The 21,396-nt window shown below is 42.4% G+C and overlaps 1 protein-coding gene across 1 annotated transcript in view; it reads left to right on the forward strand.

Annotated features, from left to right (window-relative positions):
• Positions 1 to 21,396, forward strand: part of sik2b (salt-inducible kinase 2b) — a gene marked incomplete at its 5' end in the record, with an annotated part of 160,847 nt that overhangs the window by 22,742 nt on the left and 116,709 nt on the right. The window contains one exon of the mRNA XM_080732055.1: positions 12,532 to 12,595. Within this exon, the coding sequence (XP_080588181.1) occupies positions 12,532 to 12,595 (64 nt within the window). The remainder of the gene's footprint in view (positions 1 to 12,531; positions 12,596 to 21,396) is intronic.

Genomic DNA, 21,396 nt, shown 5'->3' on the forward strand with positions numbered 1-21,396 from the left:
AACTGGAAATGGTTCCTTTTGTAAAGACTTCAGTTACAGACTCTGGTTGAGAAACACTGTTCTAGATCTGACGTTCCCAAAACTTGTGCCTCAATCTGAGAAATTAGTTGTGTTGGAAATTCTTAGAAGAAAAAAAGTCCTTTTGCACACCTACTGGGATAGGAACAGTGAACATGATAAGTAGAGAAATGGAGTCTTGCACTCTGTCTTCACTTAGAAAGAAATTATTCTGGCAATGTTTCGGTCATTCAGACTCATTCATGCCTGATGAAAGTCTGAATGGCCGAAACGTTGCCAAAATAAACGTCTTTCTAAGTGAGGACAGTGTGCGGAACTCCATTTCTCTACCTGTATTGGAAATTCTTCTATTTCTTGTATGATTTGACTGTGAGATTGGCAGTCGAATAAGACTTGAGTAATTCAAAGGAATACATTATACAGTATTGTGTCAGTCAGGTTCCGTACAAAGGTTTGCAGCTACAGTACTTTGCCAATGCCATGACAGACCGTGTTCCTTGTTTTGCATTCATTATGGTTGGAAAGTATATGAAAATTAGGTGTAGACTCTGGGTCAACATTTCAACTGATACAAAACAGTAAATGGACACGTTTCAGCCTGGTTGCCTTGGAACAAATTGTGGATAATGTCTGTCTGTATGTGATAGTTATAATAGCAACGGAGTGAACTTTAAGGTAATAATCGGCATAACCACTTTCAACCTGGCATCCCTATTTTTGAGCATGTCAATTTAGGATAAAACCTTCCGCCTTTGTGCAACATGCTTAAGATTTTGGACTACCTGTAAACCAGGGTTCCCCAATAGGCGGCCCGCGGGCCATTTGCGGCCCACGGGGGGCTACTGTCTGGCCCCCACCAACCCCAGTAATAATGGTGGTATAAGAGCAGCAACAACACTAGTATATCGTCATTGTCGGGTGGAAAACCCGTATCTCAAAATGTGTACGTTCTCTCGCAAAGTAAAGCTCTGCTTCATCATACAAGGCCGTTGCACTAAAGTAGTGAAAACAGCCGATCTACAAGCACACAACGCCTCGCACCGCAAGGCGTTGTGTGCTTGTAGATCTGCTGTTTTCACTAGTTTAAATCATTTTTAAAATGATAAATGCAAAATGAACGGTTTTGGACATACAAGGTTTCCACCAGACAACGACGATATCTGAACTGTCACTGGAGTAGCGGGAACGCCACCGTCACCCCCTGCAATGTTGTGGCCCTCGGCTTGGTACCCTAGACATAATTTGGCCCTTGGGGAAAACTAATTGGGGAACCCTGCTGTAAACAAACAAGGCCACCCTGTGAGCTTTGGTGCGCGTCAAGGAGGGCCCAAACCCATATAAACCACTGTCATTATCCGTTACATCAGGGATGTCCAAAGTGCGGCCCGGGGGCCAAATTCGGCCCAAGGACACATTTTTATACGGCCCGCGCCCGCAGCATCATTCCTAAATTGTATTATAAATGGCCCACCAGCACCGTCAAACAAGAATATTTCCCCAGAGTCATTTGTCAGGACTCCTTGTTTCCTGTTGTCTCATGAAAGGGTTCAAAGAAAGGCTATTTTATTGTATTTTTTACCTTGCACGTCTGGTTACATTTGGTAATGTGAAAAAGGAGTTATTTGTGTTTTGTTCAGAGCACACACCTGACAAAATACCATTGATATAATTAGAGGGTTGCAACAATACTTTAGGCTACTTGCACACCGATAACACCGTTAAATAAAAAGAAACCGCATCCGCTGCTCTGCTCCGCCCCGAGGAGTGCAGTAGAGATGTGACGTTCGCCAACGATTCCGCTCTTTTGAACAGCTCTTTTAAATGAACGATGTGATTCGGTTCTCAATCGCGGGAACGCTGGGAGCTATTCCTTGTGTGGGAGTGTCGAGAATCAGAATTCAGAATCAACGGATCATCCACGGGGCGAGGCACAGCCCATCAGACTGCATGATGTCTCGTCCCCACTCGCAGGGCAGTGGGCACGTTCCTGGAGACTAGTTGTGGCTTTATAATGTCACAGCGCGCAGTAGGCGGAAAAACAACGATAAGCCAAACAAGAAAACGCAGGGCTGTTCTAACACTAACAGTGTTGTTGCTTTTTTACAAAGCTGAATTTTTAATATGGTCGGATGGTTGTTGTTGTTGTTGTTGTAGCTTGAGGTAGCATTGGCTGCTACTGAGTGCTCACAAGACAAGACAAGACAAGACAAGACAAGACAAGACAAGACAAGACAAGACACGTAATGGTGGTTGAAACGGTGTTACCGATAACCGCGGTGTTGACACGGACTATATTTTCGGTGTTAAAAATCTCATACCGTTGCAACCCTACTGATGATGATAGTTAAATAAAATCGCTTAAATGCGATGCATATGTATGTGACTTTATGGTCCGACCGAAAGTACATTTTGTCAGGAGATGTAGTCGGCCCTTGGGTGTTTTAATATTTTCTAATGTGGCCCCCTTTGAAAAAGGATTGGACACCCCTGTGTTACATGGAGATTGGGACCTTTTTTAATGCATTGCCGTTGACACACATTTCCAACCTACTGTAGCAGGACCTTCCACTGCCTTCAGTTAATGACTGACTGTGCGTGCGTGCGTGCGTGCGTGCGTGCGTGAGTGCGTGCGTGTGTGTATGTGTGGGCTGGATGTGACTAAGAAGGTGCTGCGACAGAAGTGATTTCATCAGAGTAGTTCGGTAGAAGGCAGAGGGTCAGTTTAAGGCTGCAACCGTCTATTATTATCCTCTCTGTACATTGGGCTCGTCGCGATTATGACACGATTAATTGTCACTCAAATAATTGGGATTTTAATTGATTTTCTGCCGTTGAACTTTATGGAACATTATGAATTAGGCTTCTTAAGGTGCACTGGGCAAATTACTTGCATATTTGAATATAGTATTTTATACCTAATTAAAAAGAAAAAAAAGTGGAAATAGCCATAGCCGATTGTCACATCGTGATGGCCTTTTGAGGTTGTAGATCTGCTATTTCCTCCATTTTCCAACATGGAGATGATTACGATGATGATTATGCAAAAAAGAAAGGTTTGCGAAGAGGACGATTATGTAACAATCGTGGCAGCAGGCCCAACCGTACATCACCACCTGTCAGTGAATGTAGTACAGTATATTGGAAAAATATTTGTTAATGATTACATCACATATAAATGTGAAGCAGCACTTGAGAACGGACATGCCTGGCTGCAGTTTAGCAAAGGACATGATTACTGTGCAAACCTGTTACGTAAGGGTTGTGAACTTGTGATTGCGACCGTAGGTCGCATTTACTACCAAAACCTCCACCGGCTGTCCATCCGTGAGTGAGTGAGTCAGTCAGTGAGTGAGTGAGTGAGTCAGTCACACTTTTGCCCTGCTCATATCTCCACAACCGTTGCCCCCATCCATGCCACATTTTGCACACACACTCCTTACCTGGCAAACTACAACCTCCAAGGACCCCCGGAGCTCCAGGGACCCCCAGGTCCCTGGGGGACCCCCAGGTGTAAAAAATGACCAAATGTGCAAAAATGACCAAATGACCACCCCAACGGGGCTGCTCACGGGGAATTCCTGGGGACCACCCACTCCTGGTGCTCCAGAACGGATGCAAAAGTGGTGGCGCCCCCAGTGGAGGACCCCCTCCACTGCAGCTCACATAAAATGCCGTAACTCGGGCTAGGAGCGTCCGGGAGAGCCGGGGCCGGTACCTATTCGTCCGCCAAGGCAACGCGGAGACCCCACCCCTCATTTCTCACATGGCCCTCTTCTAGCGCCACCTTCAGGCCGATTTTTAAAACACATTTTTGGACACTGCTCCTACAGTTTTTGCCCTAAAATCACGCAAATCGCTACACAGTATGTCTACACTCATCCCATCAACATGAATCTGTCCCATATAGCGCCACCTTCAGGTTGATTTTTAAAAACACATTTTTGTACACTGCTCCTACAGATTTTGCCCTAAAATCACGAAAATCACTACACAGCATGTCTACACTCATCTCATCAACATGGATCAGGAAGATTTTGGAAAAACACATTTTTTCCCTATTTGTTGAGATAAGCGACCTATGGTCGCTTATCTCCCGATTAGGGAGTCTTACTGGTATCTACAGTACCATCTTCAACAGCACCAATGGGTCTGATGACTAAGAAACACTGTGCTGTAGATATAAAAATGCAGAACATTGCTGTACACCAGGGGTCCTCAACAGGGGGTCCGGGGCCATTAAGGGGTCCTCAGAGACAGAGTTACTACAGGGGGCCCTCCAAACCTTTGAGTGATAGAAACCTTAGAATCCTTACAGAAAAAGATGTTTGGTGTAGAGGGGAAAACGAGCAGACTAAGTACAGAGTGAAAGGTCAAGTTTATTAAGTATTGGCAGTTTAAGTGGTTAAATATCTGAAAACACAAATTGACATGAATCCAAAATACACTGATGATTGTGCTGTCAAACCTTGAAACTATCAAATCTATGAACAGGTTGTGGGGGTCCCTGATTCATCTCTCTCTCAACTAAGGGGTCCTTGGCCTAAAAACGGTGAAGACCCCTGCTGTACACAGAGTGTTTTGCTTCCCTTGCACTACCACACTTTGCCTTTGTATTTAAATGAGAAATGAGTGCGTGCAAAGTACTGATATAGTAAATAAATACATAAAAAATTAAATTCTTAAACTTTTTGTATACCGGTAGTTGTGTATATAATATAGTACAATAATGTGTGGTTGTCACAAAATCCCAAGGCAAACAGTACCCACACTGCATTGAATAATTATTTTAATACATTTGTTTAGCTGGCAAATGTTTTTGAAGTGTCTTCTTGAAAGGCTGCGCGAGATAAAAAAGAATCCCATTCACCTCAAATTGCTCTTTTCATATTGTCCATTATGCGAGTGTCAGATGCACCTGGGGAAACACATTGGCATGGATTTCACGGCATGCTGCCGCCAGGAATTAATTTGTCCCTCTGCCGCTGTGACCACCGTGTCACAGCAGACACACAGACATCAGACGCTCTGTCACTCCTCTCGTTAAAAGATACTGTGACCAAGGACTATAAAAGATACCGTGACCAAGGACTATAAAAGATACTGTGACCAAGGACTATTGAGGACTATAAAAGATACTGTGACCAAGGACTATTGAGGACTATAAAAGATACTGTGACCAAGGACTATAAAAGATACTGTGACCAAGGACTACAAAAGATACCGTGACCAAGGACTATAAAAGATACCGTGACCAAGGACTATAAAAGATACCGTGACCAAGGACTACAAAAGATACCGTGACCAAGGACTACAAAAGATACCGTGACCAAGGACTACAAAAGATACCGTGACCAAGGACTATAAAAGATACCGTGACCAAGGACTATAAAAGATACCGTGACCAAGGACTATAAAAGATACTGTGACCAAGGACTATAAAATATACTGTGACCAAGGACTATAAAAGATACTGTGACCAAGGACTACAAAATATACCGTGACCAAGGTCAAGGACTATAAACGATACTGTGACCAAGGACTATAAAAGATACTGTGACCAAGGACTACAAAAGATACTGTGACCAAGGACTACAAAAGATACTGTGACCAAGGACTACAAAAGATACTGTGACCAAGGACTATAAACGATACTGTGACCAAGGACTATAAAAGATACTGTGACCAAGGACTATAAAAGATACTGTGACCAAGGACTATAAAAGCCCCCGACCGAGGAGCCAGGAGTTTGAATCCGATGCTGATCTCGATTTTGGAGAGTAGAGTTTATTTAAACGGAACACAGCACATTAATGAACAATACATATATCAATGTACTGTAACGTCGGCAGTGTCCACAAGGGACACAAAAACAGAGGTACAAACGGCGCAACCGATATTTTGTCAAAATGTGCAACATCTTCTAATCAATTTGAAAAACGTTACTCTTTCCAGATTAACCACTTTGAACCACATTGTCCATATTCTGTGGAGGAACATTAGCCAAAAATAGAAGATCTACAAGTTCACAACGCGTCACAAACGTGACACATTGTGAACTCCTAGATCAGCTATTTTGGCAGAGATTTGGTGTAGACGGACTGGTCAAAGTGCAGTATAACTCTAACCCGGTTCTCTAAGACTGCAGGGGATTTTTATTGGTTAAAGTTTCTATTTTTGAGATCATTTAACGAGAATTTGTTTGATTAGATAACCACTATACTTACTAATATATAGGGCTGTCACGATTATGACATTTTACATGACGATTAATTGTTGCTCAAATAATTGCGATTAACGATTTAATTGTGTGTTTGTCGTTGACAATTACATTTATGTTTGGCTTTTAGGCTTTGAAGTTGCACATGGCAATCATGACACATAACCTAAATATACAAAGAAATTACTGACATATTTGACAATTTTATACTTAAAAAAGAACGTTGATAGTGGAAATAGCCGATCTACAAGCTCACAACGCGTCGCGATGCGACGCGTTGTGAGCTTGTAGATCTGCTATTTCCACTACTTTTTGAAAGTGTTTGAAACTATAATAACATTTCTCAACATGGAAACGGTTATGACGATTATGCCGAATAATTGCGATTACCACAAATAATTGCGATTAGACGATTATGTAATAATTGTGACAGCCCTACTAATATACTCACTATATCCGCCCAGGATTTCCCAATCGGTGCAACAACCATAAATTATTATTTTTTTCTTTCTTTTTTGTATTTTTTCATTATTACGTAACTCTTGTACAGTCAGATCTCGTCCGTTGAGTGAAAGTGAAAGGGTGTTCCGTTGTACCATTACACAACGTGATGGCCGCCGTCCAGCCCAGCGTTCTGCAGTGTGATCGTCATGTCGGTGGATCATTATTTCCAGCAGCCCGTCGTGTCCGTCCCAAAACGCCACGGGGTCAATTAGTCATTTCCTTTCTGACCTTATAGGCAGAGCGGGTGGGGCTGCGTGCGGGGGCTCCGATGGGGAAAGCCCTACGGTTGCACAACAATCATAACAGTAGAAGCCCCGGCCTTATTAACAGGGGTGTCGCACCAAATTCTGGGCCCTGGCTACAAGGATTCACTGCTGGACCCCGCCATGAATGTTCTTCATAGGGGGAGGGGGTTTAACCCATTTAGACTGGGAATGCGTTATTACGCGTTATTTTGTGCTTTAACTATTGAAAAATAGCAGATCTACAAGCTCACAGCGAGCTTGTAGATCTGCTATTTTTAGACTGGGAATGCATTATTACGCATTATTTTGTGCTTTAACTATTGAAAAATAGCATATCTACAACCTCACAGCGAGCTTGTAGATCTGCTATTTTAGAAAAATCGTGAAAATCGTGTAAAAAAAAAAAGTCTTTGAATATTTCAAAAGTTTTTTGAAAAACCTATGTTTCTATGTCAGTGGTGCTCAAACCTTTTCATGTGAAGGACCACCAAAATGATATTTGTTTGGCCACAGACCCCCATCTCAAAATATTTAGTAAATTTTTTTTACTTTTTTCACCAAGCAAAGCCCTGCTTCATCATACAAGGCCGTCGCACAAAAGTAGTGAAAACAGCCGATCTACAAGCACACAACGCCTCGTTGTGTGCTTGTAGATCGGCTGTTTTCACTAGTTTAAATCATTCTTAAAATGATAAATGCAAAACGAACGATTTTGGACATACAAGGTTTTCACCCGACAACGACGAAATACATGTCTTGATCTTCTCCAATGGCGAGGGGGGGGCTGCTCCCCTCGCCATTGCGAAGCTCATTTCTTTTCATCACAAGCACACGTTTATGAATGAACTTGTCGCTGGCATTCCATTGCCATTGCAATACTTCCAGAGAAAAAGAAAAAAAAACGAAGGAACGGCTCATTCCTACACCGGTTATTTATTGTGTCAACAAGTGGGGAAGATTAACCTTGAGACGTGACCGTGTGTTGGGCTGTTGTCTTCTCCCTCGCTTAAAATGCATGAGGCGCTCGGTTCGCCGGCTGGCAGCAGATGGAAAACTGATCGTGAACAAGCAGGCGTGGGATGTTCGAGTGTGTGAACAACAGAATGGACGTCTAGCTAGCTGGCTGTCTCTGATTCATCCTCTCCTCTCTCTCTCTCTCTCTCCTCTCTCTCCGTGATTCTTTCCCCTCCACATTTAACCGCGTCGGTCGGTCCGCGTACATGCAGGGGCGTCACAACAAGGGGGGGAAAAGTGGGACTGAGTTACTAGGGCCCAAGGTGGAGGGGGGGGGGCCTTAGTTATTTTATACTTTAGCTATTGAAAAATAGTAGATCTAAGGGCTCACAGCGCGGCACCGAGTGCCTCGCTGCGAGCTTGTAGATCTGCAATTTTTTTGAAAAAAATCGTGAAAATCGGTGAAAATCTTTGCATATATGTATTTATTTTCAAGCGAACATTTGTAACTCAAATTTTGCTTCTGGGGGGGGGGGTCCCTGGAACTTAATCTTTTGAGATTGGGGATCCGTGGCCAAATACCTATCATTTTGGGGGTCCTTGACATGAAAAGTTTGAGCACCACTGACATAGAAACAGGTTTTTCAAAAAAAACCTTGGAAGGATTTGAAATATTCAGACTTTTCACGATTTTTCAAAAATAGCACATCTATAAGCTGTGAGCTTGCATATCTGCTATTTTTCAATAGTTAACCCATTTAGAACGGGTACACATTTTGTGTATCATTATTTCATGCTTTAACTATTGAAAAATAGCAGATCTACAAGCTCACAGCGCGGCACCGAGTGCCGCGCTGCGAGCTTGTAGATCTGCTATTTTTGAAAAGTCGTGAACATTAGAATTTTGACCCGATTCTATAAGTGTCTTTTGAATCCTTCTAATTCTAGGCCTAAATGGGTTAAAGCACAAAAAAGGCGTAATAATGCGTTCCCTGTCTAAATAGGTTAAACCCCCTCCCCCTGTGAACAACACTAACCCTTGGTGCGACACCCCTGTCTACTGCCTACGTGTTTGCTGTTTGTGCTGCGTTATCGCTGCGTTCTAAATCAGTTCTCCCTAGTTCCTCCTACGCAGGCCAGACTCTTTCTAATAGCGCTTCAGGACAGCACCGTTTTTAGCCCATTTAGGCCTAGAATTATTGACTGCTTTAACCAGTGAAAAATAGCAGATATACAAGCTCACAGCGCGGCACCGAGTGCCGCGCTGCGAGCTTGTAGATCTGCTATTTTTGAAAAAGTCGTGAAAATGTGTGCACATCTTTGACTATATGTATTTTTTTCAAAGCAAACGTTTGTAACTCAAATTTTGCTTCTGGGTGGTCCCTGGAACTAGATATTTTGAGATGGGGGTCCGTGGCCAAATAAATATCAGTTTGGGGGTCCTTGACATGAAAAGGCTTGAGAACCACTGACATGGTAGTCTCTCAAGAACAGACTAACTGAGCTCCAGTGAAAAGTGAAAAGGACCTTTTCTTTGACGATGGCTGGCCAGATTGCTGACACAGGAACACAGGTTTTTCAATTTTTTTTTTGAAGGATTCAAAAGACACTTATAGAATCGGGTCGAAATTGAAATTTTCACGACTTTTCAAAAATAGCAGATCTACAAGCTCGCAGCGCGGCACTCGGTGCCGCGCTGTGAGCTTGTATATCTGCTATTTTTCAATAGTTAAAGCATAAAATAATGAAACACAAATTGTGTACACGTTCTAAATGGGTTAGAGTACCATTCAAATGCTCTCCTCGCACGCATCATCCCACCTCTGTTCTCTCGTGTCGAGGCCATATTTAGTGCTTGTGCCATTCATATATTTTTATATAGAGCGCGTTGTTATTTAATGGAGAGGTTTTATTTGCAAATGTGTGACAGTTGTATAATACAAGATTTTCTTCCCTTTTTTTTGTATCCACATGAATCCTAGCGTGCTGATTCTGGGGCAAACATTAGAGCAGCTGGGGTCTTCAACGTTTTCAGGCCAAGGACCCCTTAGTCGAGAGAGAGATGAAGCAGGGACCCCCACAACCCATAGATACCATATCGTTTAGTTTAATTGTTTAGTTTAATTTGTGTTTCCATATATTTAACCACTTGAACCGTCAATACTTAATCTACTTGACTTTTCACTCTGTACTTAGTCTGCTCTTTTTCCCCTCTACACGAAACCTCTTTGCCAAAAGTAGCAGATCTACAAGCTCACGAGGCGCTGCAAGCTTGTAGATCTGCTTTGTTTGGCTAACGTTCTCAGTATATGGACGCTAGGGTTCAAGTGGTTAATGTAGAAAAGGAGAAAAAAAATCTTCTATCACACAAAGATTTGCAGGACCCCCTGTAGTAACTCTGAGGACCCCCTAGGGGTCCCGGACCCCCTGTTGAAGACCCCTGCATTAGAGAAAACCGTAGTGATCTTGTAGATCGGCCAATTTCAGGGAAGAGATTAAGTGCTGACCAGAGAGAAGAAAGGAGAGGACCAAGTATTTTCCCCTGGGCGAAGTATATAGGGCGCTGGTTCTCAAGGTATGGTCCAGAGTCCAGGGGCCAAATCGACTCTTAGAGGCCTGTAACTTAGAGCAGGGGTTTTCAAAGTGGGTGACGACGGGGCACCCTGGGGTGCCGTGATGCCAGTCCAGGGGTGCCGCGAGATTAGGGGTGGGCGATATGGAAAAATACAATATCACAATATTTTCCCAAGCTGTATCACGATACATGATTTTATCACGATTCTTTTTCGCGTTGGTTTTTATGGTTATTTTTCAAGTTACTTGACAAAAACTAGACTCTCTGGGTTCCTTTTGGGAGGTCTAAATTGAACTTTACAAGTATGTAGCTCTGACAGTATACAAATGAAACCAAATGGACCCGTAAGTGGAGACCTTGACATTTTAAAGTTTGAGAAGTACTGATTTAGACCAAAATTCAGGTTTAAATTGAATTCTGCAATGAATCTCTGTATTAACGCTTAAACAGGATTTTTTTTGGTGACGCTTAAAACAGGATTGTATCACGATATATACGATACCTCTGAAAAGGCATATCGTCGAGACATTGTATCGTCTTAGCGATAATTATCACACTATCGCCCACCCCTACGCGAGATAATTTGATAATATTTGGAATTCACCAATATCACTACATCAATATCACTTCACTATGCTTAGTAAAACAGACCTGATTTGCACTGTACTTGATGAGTTCTTTGTCCATCTACGACAACTCTCTTCACCAAAAAATAGACGATCTACAAGCTTGTAGATCAGCTATTTTTGGTGAACCTTCCCTCCAGAATAGGGATGATGGGGTTCAAGTGGTTAAACGTCAATTATAACGTTGTTTTCAGTCAGTTCAGATGGAAACGGATATTTCTCCAATAGGATGTAAGATTCTAAACATTAACAGTGTAATTCAGGGGTGCCGTGGAGGAAAACGTTATTTACAGGGGTGCCCTGAGTCCAAAACGTTTGAAAACCCCTGACTTAGAGAGTGTATAAATGTAACCAAATGGATCGAAAGAGTCCATTTGGTTCCATTTGTACACTCAGAATTACGTACGTCCTTTAAAATTCAAAGGTTTGAGAACCACTGATATAGGTTTTAAGAAGTTTAAGCATTTATTCGATTGTTACAATGAAGAGACACTAGAGGATTGACATGTGGCAAATGGTCCGGCTGGCCCAGGAATCGAACCAGGGAGCTCTTATATAAGGGCTTTTTGCACCCATGTGGTACGTGCCCTAACCGCTTGGCCACTGGGTCACCCCACAAGTTGTGTAATATCTTCCGAGTCGTTCAAAACGCCAGTTTGACGGTCCGTGAATATGGGAACTAATTTATTTGAATTCCTCCACATCTTCCTTTTTTTCCTCTGGCACGGATTATCTGATGACTCTGTTTTGTAGAAACACTCGGGTCATTGCATAATGATTTCTGTCTTGGTCCAATCCATGACTCAACCGAATTGATTGATCGCTAAAATAACATGCTCTGGAAAATGTATGCGGCCAACCCATTTGACCCCTTGACACTAGCCTGGTAGATCGCATTTGCATTTGATTTCTGCGAGTGCAAATGCGATTGCCGAAGGGGTTGGGGTTTGTCCTTAACACAGTGGTTCTCAACCTGTGGGTCGGGACCCCCCAGGGGGTCCCCAAATTATTTTGGAGGGTCCCCAGATGATTAACTTTTAATGTGCAACATTGTTTTCTCACTCAACAGTAAACAAACCAGCATACAGTTTAAGTGTATGCTGAGGGTATATGCTCATTTCTAAAATGACAATTTAAGGACTTTTTAACACTTCTAAAATGCCAAATTAAACATTGGCCAAATGATCAAATAGAAATTGCTCACAACGCCTCCGTTGTGAACCATGTTATACAAAATGTAATGCCTCAACTCCAGAAAAGGTTGAGAACAACTGGTGTATCTCTCTCTCTCTCTCTCTCTCTCTCTTTCTCTCTCTCTCTCTCTCTCTCTTTCTCTCCATAATGTTGTCTCCCTCACCCCTCTCATCCTCTTCTTCTTCTCCTCTCTCTCAGGTGATGGAGACGAAGAACATGCTCTACCTTGTCACGGAGTACGCCAAGAACGGGGAGATCTTCGGTGAGTGAGCGCTGCTTAATTAAAAATCGCAACAAGGTCAATGTGACCTCGGCATCTGATCTGAAACAATGGGCCCGCCCACACACTTTATTAATAATAATCCCTCCTCCCCCTCCCTTGCACAGTGGTGACTAACAGTGATGTAAAGTAACTAAGTAGATTTACATACGTAAGTACTGTACTTAAGTACAACTTTCAGGTATTTGTACTTTACTTTAGTATTTCCAATTTCCAATACTTTTACTTCCACTCCACTACATCTCAGATCCAAATATTGTACTTTTACTCCACTACATTTATTTTAAAACTTTAGTTAGTTGCTTTCCAGATATACATTATAAAACATACATAAACCACTTTAGACCTATTTTATACCAAGGCTATTTGAAAATAGCCGATCTACAAGCTTGTAGATCAGCTATTTTCAAACATTTCGTACTTTTACTTTTGGTACTTCTTTAACTACATTTTGATGCCAACACTTTCATACTTTTACTCAAGTACATTCTGAATTCCGGACCTTTACCTGTAACAGAGTATTTCTACATTGCAGTATTGACACTTTTACTTAAAGGAGTAGTTCACCCCCAAAATGTTTTTTTTTCTTCTATTGATTACTAATGCCAAGGAGACTTGAGGTCAATCATATCTTTTTGTATTTTTCGCATTCCTAAGACAAAAAATTGATTATAGTAAATGTACCCTCATTGATTCTGGATCCGGAATCAATGGGGGAAAAAATATTGTAATCACATTTTTGTCTTAGGAATGTGACAAAAAACAAAAAGTATTATGTTACTCAAGTCTCCATGACATGAGTAATCAATAGAAAGAAAAAAAAAACATTTTGGGGGTGAACTACTCTTTAAGTAAAACATTTGAGTACTTTTTCCCACCACTCTAACCACCCACATGCAGTCTGGCTGTGCGGCAGGCTTGTAAGATTGTGTCTCAAGTTTATGAATGGGGAAGTTTCAAAGTCTTCTCTCTCTCTCTCTCTCTCTCTCAGGGGCGTCACACGGGGGGGAGGGAAGTGGGACTGAGTTACCAGGGCCCTTAATTATGTTCAACTTTAGCTATTGAAAAATAGCAGAACTACAAGCTCACAGCGCGGCACCGAGTGCCGCGCTGCGAGCTTGTAGATCTGCTATTTTTGAAAAGTCGTGAAAACGTGTGCGAATCTTTGAGTGTAGGGCCTATGTAGTTTTTAAGCGAACATTTGTAACTCAAATCTTTCTTCTGGGGGTCCCTGGAACTAAATATTTTGAGATGGCCAAATCATTTTGGGGGTCCTTCACGTGAAAAAGTTTGAGCACCACTGACATAGAAACATAGGTTTTTCCAAACATCTTAGAAAGGATTTGAAATATTCAAAGACTTGCACAAATGTTCACAATTTTTCAATAGCACATCTACAAGCGCTGAGCTTGTATATCTGCTATTTTTTCAATCGTTAAAAGCACAAAACAATGCGTAATAATGAGTTCCCAGTTCCCCCCTATGAAGAACATTCATGGTGGGGGGCCCACAGTGAATCCTTACCCAGGGCCCAGAATTTGGTGCGACACCCCTGCTCTCTCTTCCTCTCTCTCTCTCTCTCTCTCTCTCTCTCTCCCCCCTCCCTCCCTCCCTCTCTCTCTAGTGTGTTATCTTAACCTCAGATCGTAAAGGTCACATGGCTGGGCAGAAACCAGATATCACGCTCAGATGACGCCGCCGTCATGCATTTCTTCTTCTCCGTCGCGGTGGAAACCTCACATGTCCCAAAACTGTTAACTCTTCAGGATTCCAAATTCAACATCAAAAGTCACAGATCTACAGGCTTCAAAATGAGCTTGTGGATCTGCTGCTTTTGCCGCTTTCTCTGTGACGCCGTAGCGTGATAAAGTAGGGCACTGATTTACTGAAGTTAGAATATGGAGATACGAGGTTTCTGCCTGACAACAACAACGATTTCCAAGACATGCCCAGATCTGTCCCATATTAACCCTTCGCTGACGTAGTTCAAACACCCTTTTGTTCGGGTCATGTGGGATGTTATCACAGATCGTTAATCGATTATTTTCTTAGAGATTTGTTTTATATTGATTGCTTCTGGATTAATTGAATATATTCGAGAAGTGATTTTCTTGAATGTATGATTCCGATGCTGTCAGCAGCAGAAACCTCGTCTCCGTTATTCTAACTCAGGGGTCTTCAACAGGGGGTCCGGGACCCCTAGGGGGGCCTCAGAGTTACTACAGGGGGTGCTCCAAATCTTGGTGTGATAGAATCATGTTTTTTGGAGCGGTGAAAGCGCTCCCAATAGACAGGTATGTCCGTGGGTATGTGGGTGGCTGGCTGGCTGGCCGTGTCCGTCCGTCCGTAGTCTGGCAATACCTTGAGTGGCCACACACAACACACTAGTTAAAGGAGGGGCGCTGTTTTGTGCAGGCCAGGCACACTCACCACTCACTCTCACACACACACACACACACACACACACACACACACACACACACAGGGTATAGATACTCAGATTCACCGCTCCACTTCGAACCGAGGTTTGATTTTTACTTTAACCACTTGAACCCTAGCATCCCTATTCTGAGTGGAACATTAGCCAAAAATAGCTGATCTACAAGCTCACAACGCCTTGCGCTGCAAGGCGTTGTGAGCTTGTAGATCGGCTATTTTTGGCAAAGAGGTTTGGTGTAGAGGGGGAAGAGAGCAGACTAAGTACTGAGTGAAAGGTCAAGTTTATGAAGTATTGACGGTTCAAGTGGTTAAATATGTGAAAACACAAATTGTCATGAATCCAAAATACACTGATGATTATTGCTGAAAAAAATCTCTGAAAAAGTCGTGGGGGTCCCTGCTTCATCCCTCTTCTCAACTAAGGGGTCCTTGGCCTGAAAACGTTTCAGACCCCTGAAGTAGGGCATTCATTTACTCAAAATATGGAGATGAGACTTGAGAGGTTTCTGGCCGACATGCAACGATATGTTTCTAAGACTTAATGTCCAGATCTGCTGACTCTGCTGACTCAGTGCAGACGTCTTGTGTCAGGTGTCATCTGTTAAAACCCATTTAGGCCTAGAATTATTGAATGCTTTAACCAGTGAAAAATAGCAGATATACAAGCTCACAGCACGGCACCGAGTGCCGCGCTGCGAGCTTGTAGATCTGCTATTTTTTGAAAAAGTCGTGAAAATGTGTGCAAATCTTTGAATATATGTATTTTCAAAGCGAACGTTTGTAACTCAAATTTTGCTTCTGGGTGGTCCCTGGAACGAAATATTTTGAGATACAGGTCCGTGGCCAAATAAATATCATTTTGGGGGTCCTTCACATGAAAAGGTTTGAGAACCACTGACATAGTAGTCTCTCAAGAACAGACTGACTGAGCTCCAGTTAAGTGAAAATAGGACCTTTTCTTTGACGATGGCTGGCCATATTGCTGACCTATAGAAACATAGGTTTTTCAAAAAACCTTAGACGCATTCAAAAGACACTTATAGAATCGGGTCAAAATTCTAATTTTCACGATTTAAAAAAAATTATAGCAGATCTACAAGCTCGCAGCGCGGCACTCGGTGCCGCGCTGTGAGCTTGTATATCTGCTATTTTTCAATAGTTAAAGCATAAAATAATGATACACAAAATGTGTACCCGTTAGGAATGGGTTAATAATTGGAGCAGGACAGTCAGTCACACACACACACACACACACACACACACACACACACACACACGACGACGACGACGTTGAAGGTGAACCGGTGATGACGCATTGTGACTTTAGTAATTAGCTGATTATTAGGTTCAGAGTCATTAGCTGGCTGGCAGATTTATGGTTTGATCCAGCACCTTTGTCCTTGTGTCTGCCATATGTCACAGTGAAATATATCGTCGGTGTCGGGCGGAAACCTCGTATCTCCAAGTTTCAAATTTGTCCGTTCTTTCGCAAAGTAAAGCCCTGCTTCATCGTACAAGGCCGTCGCACAAAAGTAGTGAAAACAGCAGATCTACAAGCACACAACGCCTCGCACCGCGAGGCGTTGTGTGCTTGTAGATCGGCTGTTTTCCCTAGTTTAAATCATTTTTAAAATGAAAAATGCTAAACAAACGGTTTTGGACATACAAGGTTTTCACCCGACAACGACGATATATTATATGGCTTATCTCTTGCCGCCCGTATTATAATAAGGTTATTGTGATGATTCTATGCACTTCTCCACGTAACCTGTAAGCCACCTTGAAGAGATTCCACTGTAGCTAATTTACAAAACCATACCATGGCGGTTATCAATACGTGGCTTTGTGTGTGTCCAGGCAAAACGGACAGGCCATCACATACTTATTACTTAACCGTACGTCCCTTTTCTGATTGCATAATGGACAGGCCATTAGATACTTACATACGCAACCGTATGTCCCTTTTCTTATTGGAGAATATAATGATGAGACGTCATGTGGGTCTATCAACATCATGATCAGCACTGCTCACTTTACACGGGTGTAATTTTCTTTTTTAAATGGACAGGGCTATGGGGCTGTTAAGTATGACATCATTTTGTAGGCAGAGGAGAATTTCTGCCCCCAGTTTCCGTGAATCTTTTTACTATTTTTACTATTTACACATTTTTCTTCTCTTTGTTGTTGAAAGGAAAGTGTTAGAATTATACTTTAGTCGTTATTTCTTAGTTGTTGTTTTTTTAAATAGCGAAGAACAGAAAATGCTCTGGGGGCAGATTCTCCTCTGCTTACAAAATGATGTCACGGCTTAAAAGCCCCATAGGCAATACATCGTCTTTTTATCGATATTGTGATATGAGACGGGATAACGTCAGGAATGTTGGACGTTGTGATTTTGTGATATAGCATAAAACCTGCATGTATCCGCACACAACAATCAACATAAGAAAAAAGATGTCCATCTTGCCGTAAGAAAACAATAGATGTACAAGTTCACTGTGAGCTTGTACAGTACATCTGCTATATTTGAAAATGTAGTGTTTTAAGGATTTCTAGAAATGTTGCATTTTTGAACACCTTTTCTCTTTTGGGGTTCCCTGGCACAAAACCTTTTCAGATGGGGGTCCACGGCCAAATATATATGTCCATTTAGGGGTCCTGGGCATGAAAAGGTTTGAGAACAAATCATCTTACAGTACAACGGGATCGAGGGCCCAGTGTAAATGGATGTTTTGTTAGAGACATCTATACTAAAAACGGGATTAACCCATTCAGAACGGGTACACATTTTGTGTATCATTATTTTATGCTTTAACTATTTAAAAAATAGCAGATATACAAGTTCACAGCGCGGCACCGAGTGCCGCGCTGCGAGCTTGTAGATCTGCTATTTTTGCAAAAATTGTGAAAATTTGAATTTTGACCTGATTCTATAAGTGTCTTTTGAATCCTTCTAAGGTTTTTTGAAAAACCCTATGTTTCTATGTCGGCAATCTGGCCAGCCATCGTCAAAGAAAAGGTCCTTTTCCCTTAAATGGAGCTCAGTTAGTCGGTTCTTGAGAGACTACTATGTCAGTGGTTCTCAAACCTTTTCAATTGAAGGACCCCCAAACTGATATTTATTTGGCCACGGACCCGCATCTCAAAATATTTAGTTCCAGGGACCCCCCAAGAAGCAAAATTTGAGTTACAAACGTTCGCTTTGAAAATACATATAGTCAAAGATTTGCACACATTTTCACGACTTTTTCAAAAATAGCAGATCTACAAGCTCGCAGCGCGGAGCTTGTATATCTGCTATTTTTCAATAGCTAAAGCATTCAATAATCCTAGGCCTAAATGGGTTAAACAAGACTAGACGGCTCAGTTATAAATAAACGTATAAATGCATAATCATTTTAAGCTCCCATCCGTTCAGAGAGAGACCAATAAGGGTCCTTGACTTTTTTAAATCATTATGCTTCCAGTGGCAAGGGGCAATGTCCTTTTGCTAAATTTGGACCTCGGGCCACGAACGGCAACAACAATGCTCGTGGCTGTTGACACTCATGTGCACTCAATGTTGACACTTAGTCAAGCTGATTACAGCTTCAAACGAAGTGTTTTGAAGAGTCTCATAATACCGCTATATGAACAGCAGCCATTTTGGAGAGATGTTGGCTTCTCTTCTCACTTCCTTCAAAGGTGTTACCAATGATACTAATGAAGGGTCTGTTCCATTCTGGTCAAACAGAGTCATACAGGGTGCTGATATTGTGCATGTTTGCTCACTGGAAACTAGGGGTGTAACGATATAGTAACTGTATCGAAATGTTCGAAGGGTTGTCCTGGGTGACCTGTTGTTGTCGTATTGTTTTGTGTGCAATAAGGCTGAGAGTGCTCTTGGCACAAGCATTTCATTGTTTGTCTGTACTTGTATGGATACGCATTTGACTAATAAACCGAACCTGAACCTGAACCTGAAATATCGTTTTTATCTTAAAAGATCTAAGTATATTGAAAAGAAAACAGCTAAAATCGAATCGTATCGTTTTATTTTGTATCGTATCGAATCGGCAGTGCAAAGAATCGATTGTATCGATACTACCTACTTGTGCATAGTATTTAGCATTTTTAAGAAGAAAAAATTAAAAGGAGGGGTTTAATTACTTTTCCTTTCCATATAGCTACATCGGTCTATCGATTAATGTGTGTAATCTGTGTTCATGTCAAGGTGCAGATTTGTCAATATACAATGTCCATGTATTTGGCAGATAATCACTGTGTTTACTTATTTATATCCATAATAATACATGTTTCCCTTAAAAACCTGCCCTATCCACACCTTTCACACATTTAATTTCTTTGCTAAATAGTTACTATATCGATTTTAAATCATTGAATCGAATCGTATCGCCATGAATTAACCAATATCGTCCATGTATTGTATCATCAACCATGTAACGTGATATGTATCGAATCGATATTAAAATGTATCGTTAATACACCCCTACTAATGAAGGCTCTGTTCCATTCTGGTCAAACAGAGTCAGGGTGCTGATATTGTGCTTGTTTGCTCACTGGAATCACTGGAAACACTCTGCTACACCAGTGGGTCTAAAAGTGTGGTCCAGGGAACCCTTATAAAATGTGTGTAACTCTGAGAGTGTACAAATACGGGTCCATTTGGTTCCATTTGGGTTAGGTTTGAGTACCACTTGTGCTCCATGAAATGGAACAGAGCCTTCATTAGTATCATTGGTAACACCTTTGAAGGAAGTGAAAAGAGACCCGACAACTTTCCAATATGGCTGCTGTGCATACGGCATGACATTTTTACAAAATGAGGGGCAGAAAGATCTTGGAGACAGACTGACCATGTGCAGCATAGCCTGTCGTCCTCATTTCTAGTGAAATCCAAAATTGGCCATGGATATATTGAATTGGAATCAGAATTGTCAACCGCTTTGGAACTGGAAGACCTCTCTCCCCTCCTCGTGTCGTAGTGGAGGTGTGGAAACCCGACCCCCCCACCCCGGGGTGCCTGAGGGAATCTGTCGGGTTGTGTTTTGGAGGGAGAAGAGATTGAACCGTGGGATAACGAAGTATCGCTTTGTCTAGGCCTGTTCTTCTGCCCAGGAAAGACGAGAACGCTGTGTTTTTTGAATGCGAGGGGAAAAACCCGCGCTTGCAGCCCCAGAACGGCACTGCTGCTAGAGTAGCAACTCAGGAGGATAAGAAGTTATCTTGATCTACCATACAGTCAAGTGACGCGCGTTCTCTCTCCCTCACAACATCACATGGTCTACCAGGGGTGTCACACCAAATTCTGGGGGCGGCCCTGGGTACAAGGATTCACTGCGGGCCCCCCCCCCATGAATGTTAACTATTGAAAAATAGCAGATATACAAGCTCACAGCGCGGCACCGAGTGCCGCGCTGTGAGCTTGTAGATCTGCTATTTTTGTGAAAATGTGTGCAAGTAAACCTATGTCAGCGGTGAGTGGTGCTAAAAAAATTTCATCATTCATGTCAAGAGCCCCCAAGAGGATATGTATTTGGCTACAGACCCCCCCATCTCAAAATAATTCGTTCTAGGGATCCCCCAGAAGCAAAATTTGAGTTACAAATGTTCGCTTAAAAAATACATAATATATTCAAAGATTTGCACACATTTTCATGACTTTTCAAAAATAGCATATCTACAAGCTCCTACAAGCTCGCAGCCGCGCTCTGAGCTTGTATATCTGCTATTTTTCATTAGCTAAAGTTACTAGGGCCCCCTCCACCTTGGGCCCTAGTAACTCAGTCCCCCACCCCCTTTGTGACGCCCCTGTGGACCACACACACACACACACACACACACACACACACACACACACACACACACACACCCTCTGTGCAGCGTGATTGCAGAGGAGCAGCCGTTCCACACGGGGCCAGCCAGCAGCATGCATCCACCAGCTGGGTTATGAAACAGACACACATATCGGTTGGCTAGAGCCTGACCCATGCCAGGTTTCTGGGTAGACTGGGTTCGACGCAGTCGATCGTAGTTTTGGAGCGTTCTCTAAGACAGGGGTCTTCAACAACAGGGGGTCCGGGACCCCTAGTAGGGGGTCCTCAGAGTTACTACAGGGGGGGCCGCCAAAATCGTTGTGTGATAGGATAATTATTTTAAATGAACAACTTGAACCCTCGCACCCATATTCTGCCAACCATAGCAGATCTACAAGCTCTCAACGCCTCGCGCTGCGAGGTGTTGAGAGCTTGTAGATCTGTTGTAGAGGTAAAACAAAGAGCAGACCAAGTACAGAGTGAAAGATCAAATTTACTAAGTAAACGATCAACGAATTAAGCAGTTAC

The sequence above is a fragment of the Nannobrachium achirus genome (genome assembly GCF_963921795.1).
Source record: "Nannobrachium achirus genome assembly, chromosome: 8".
Taxonomy (NCBI): Eukaryota; Metazoa; Chordata; class Actinopteri; order Myctophiformes; family Myctophidae; genus Nannobrachium; species Nannobrachium achirus.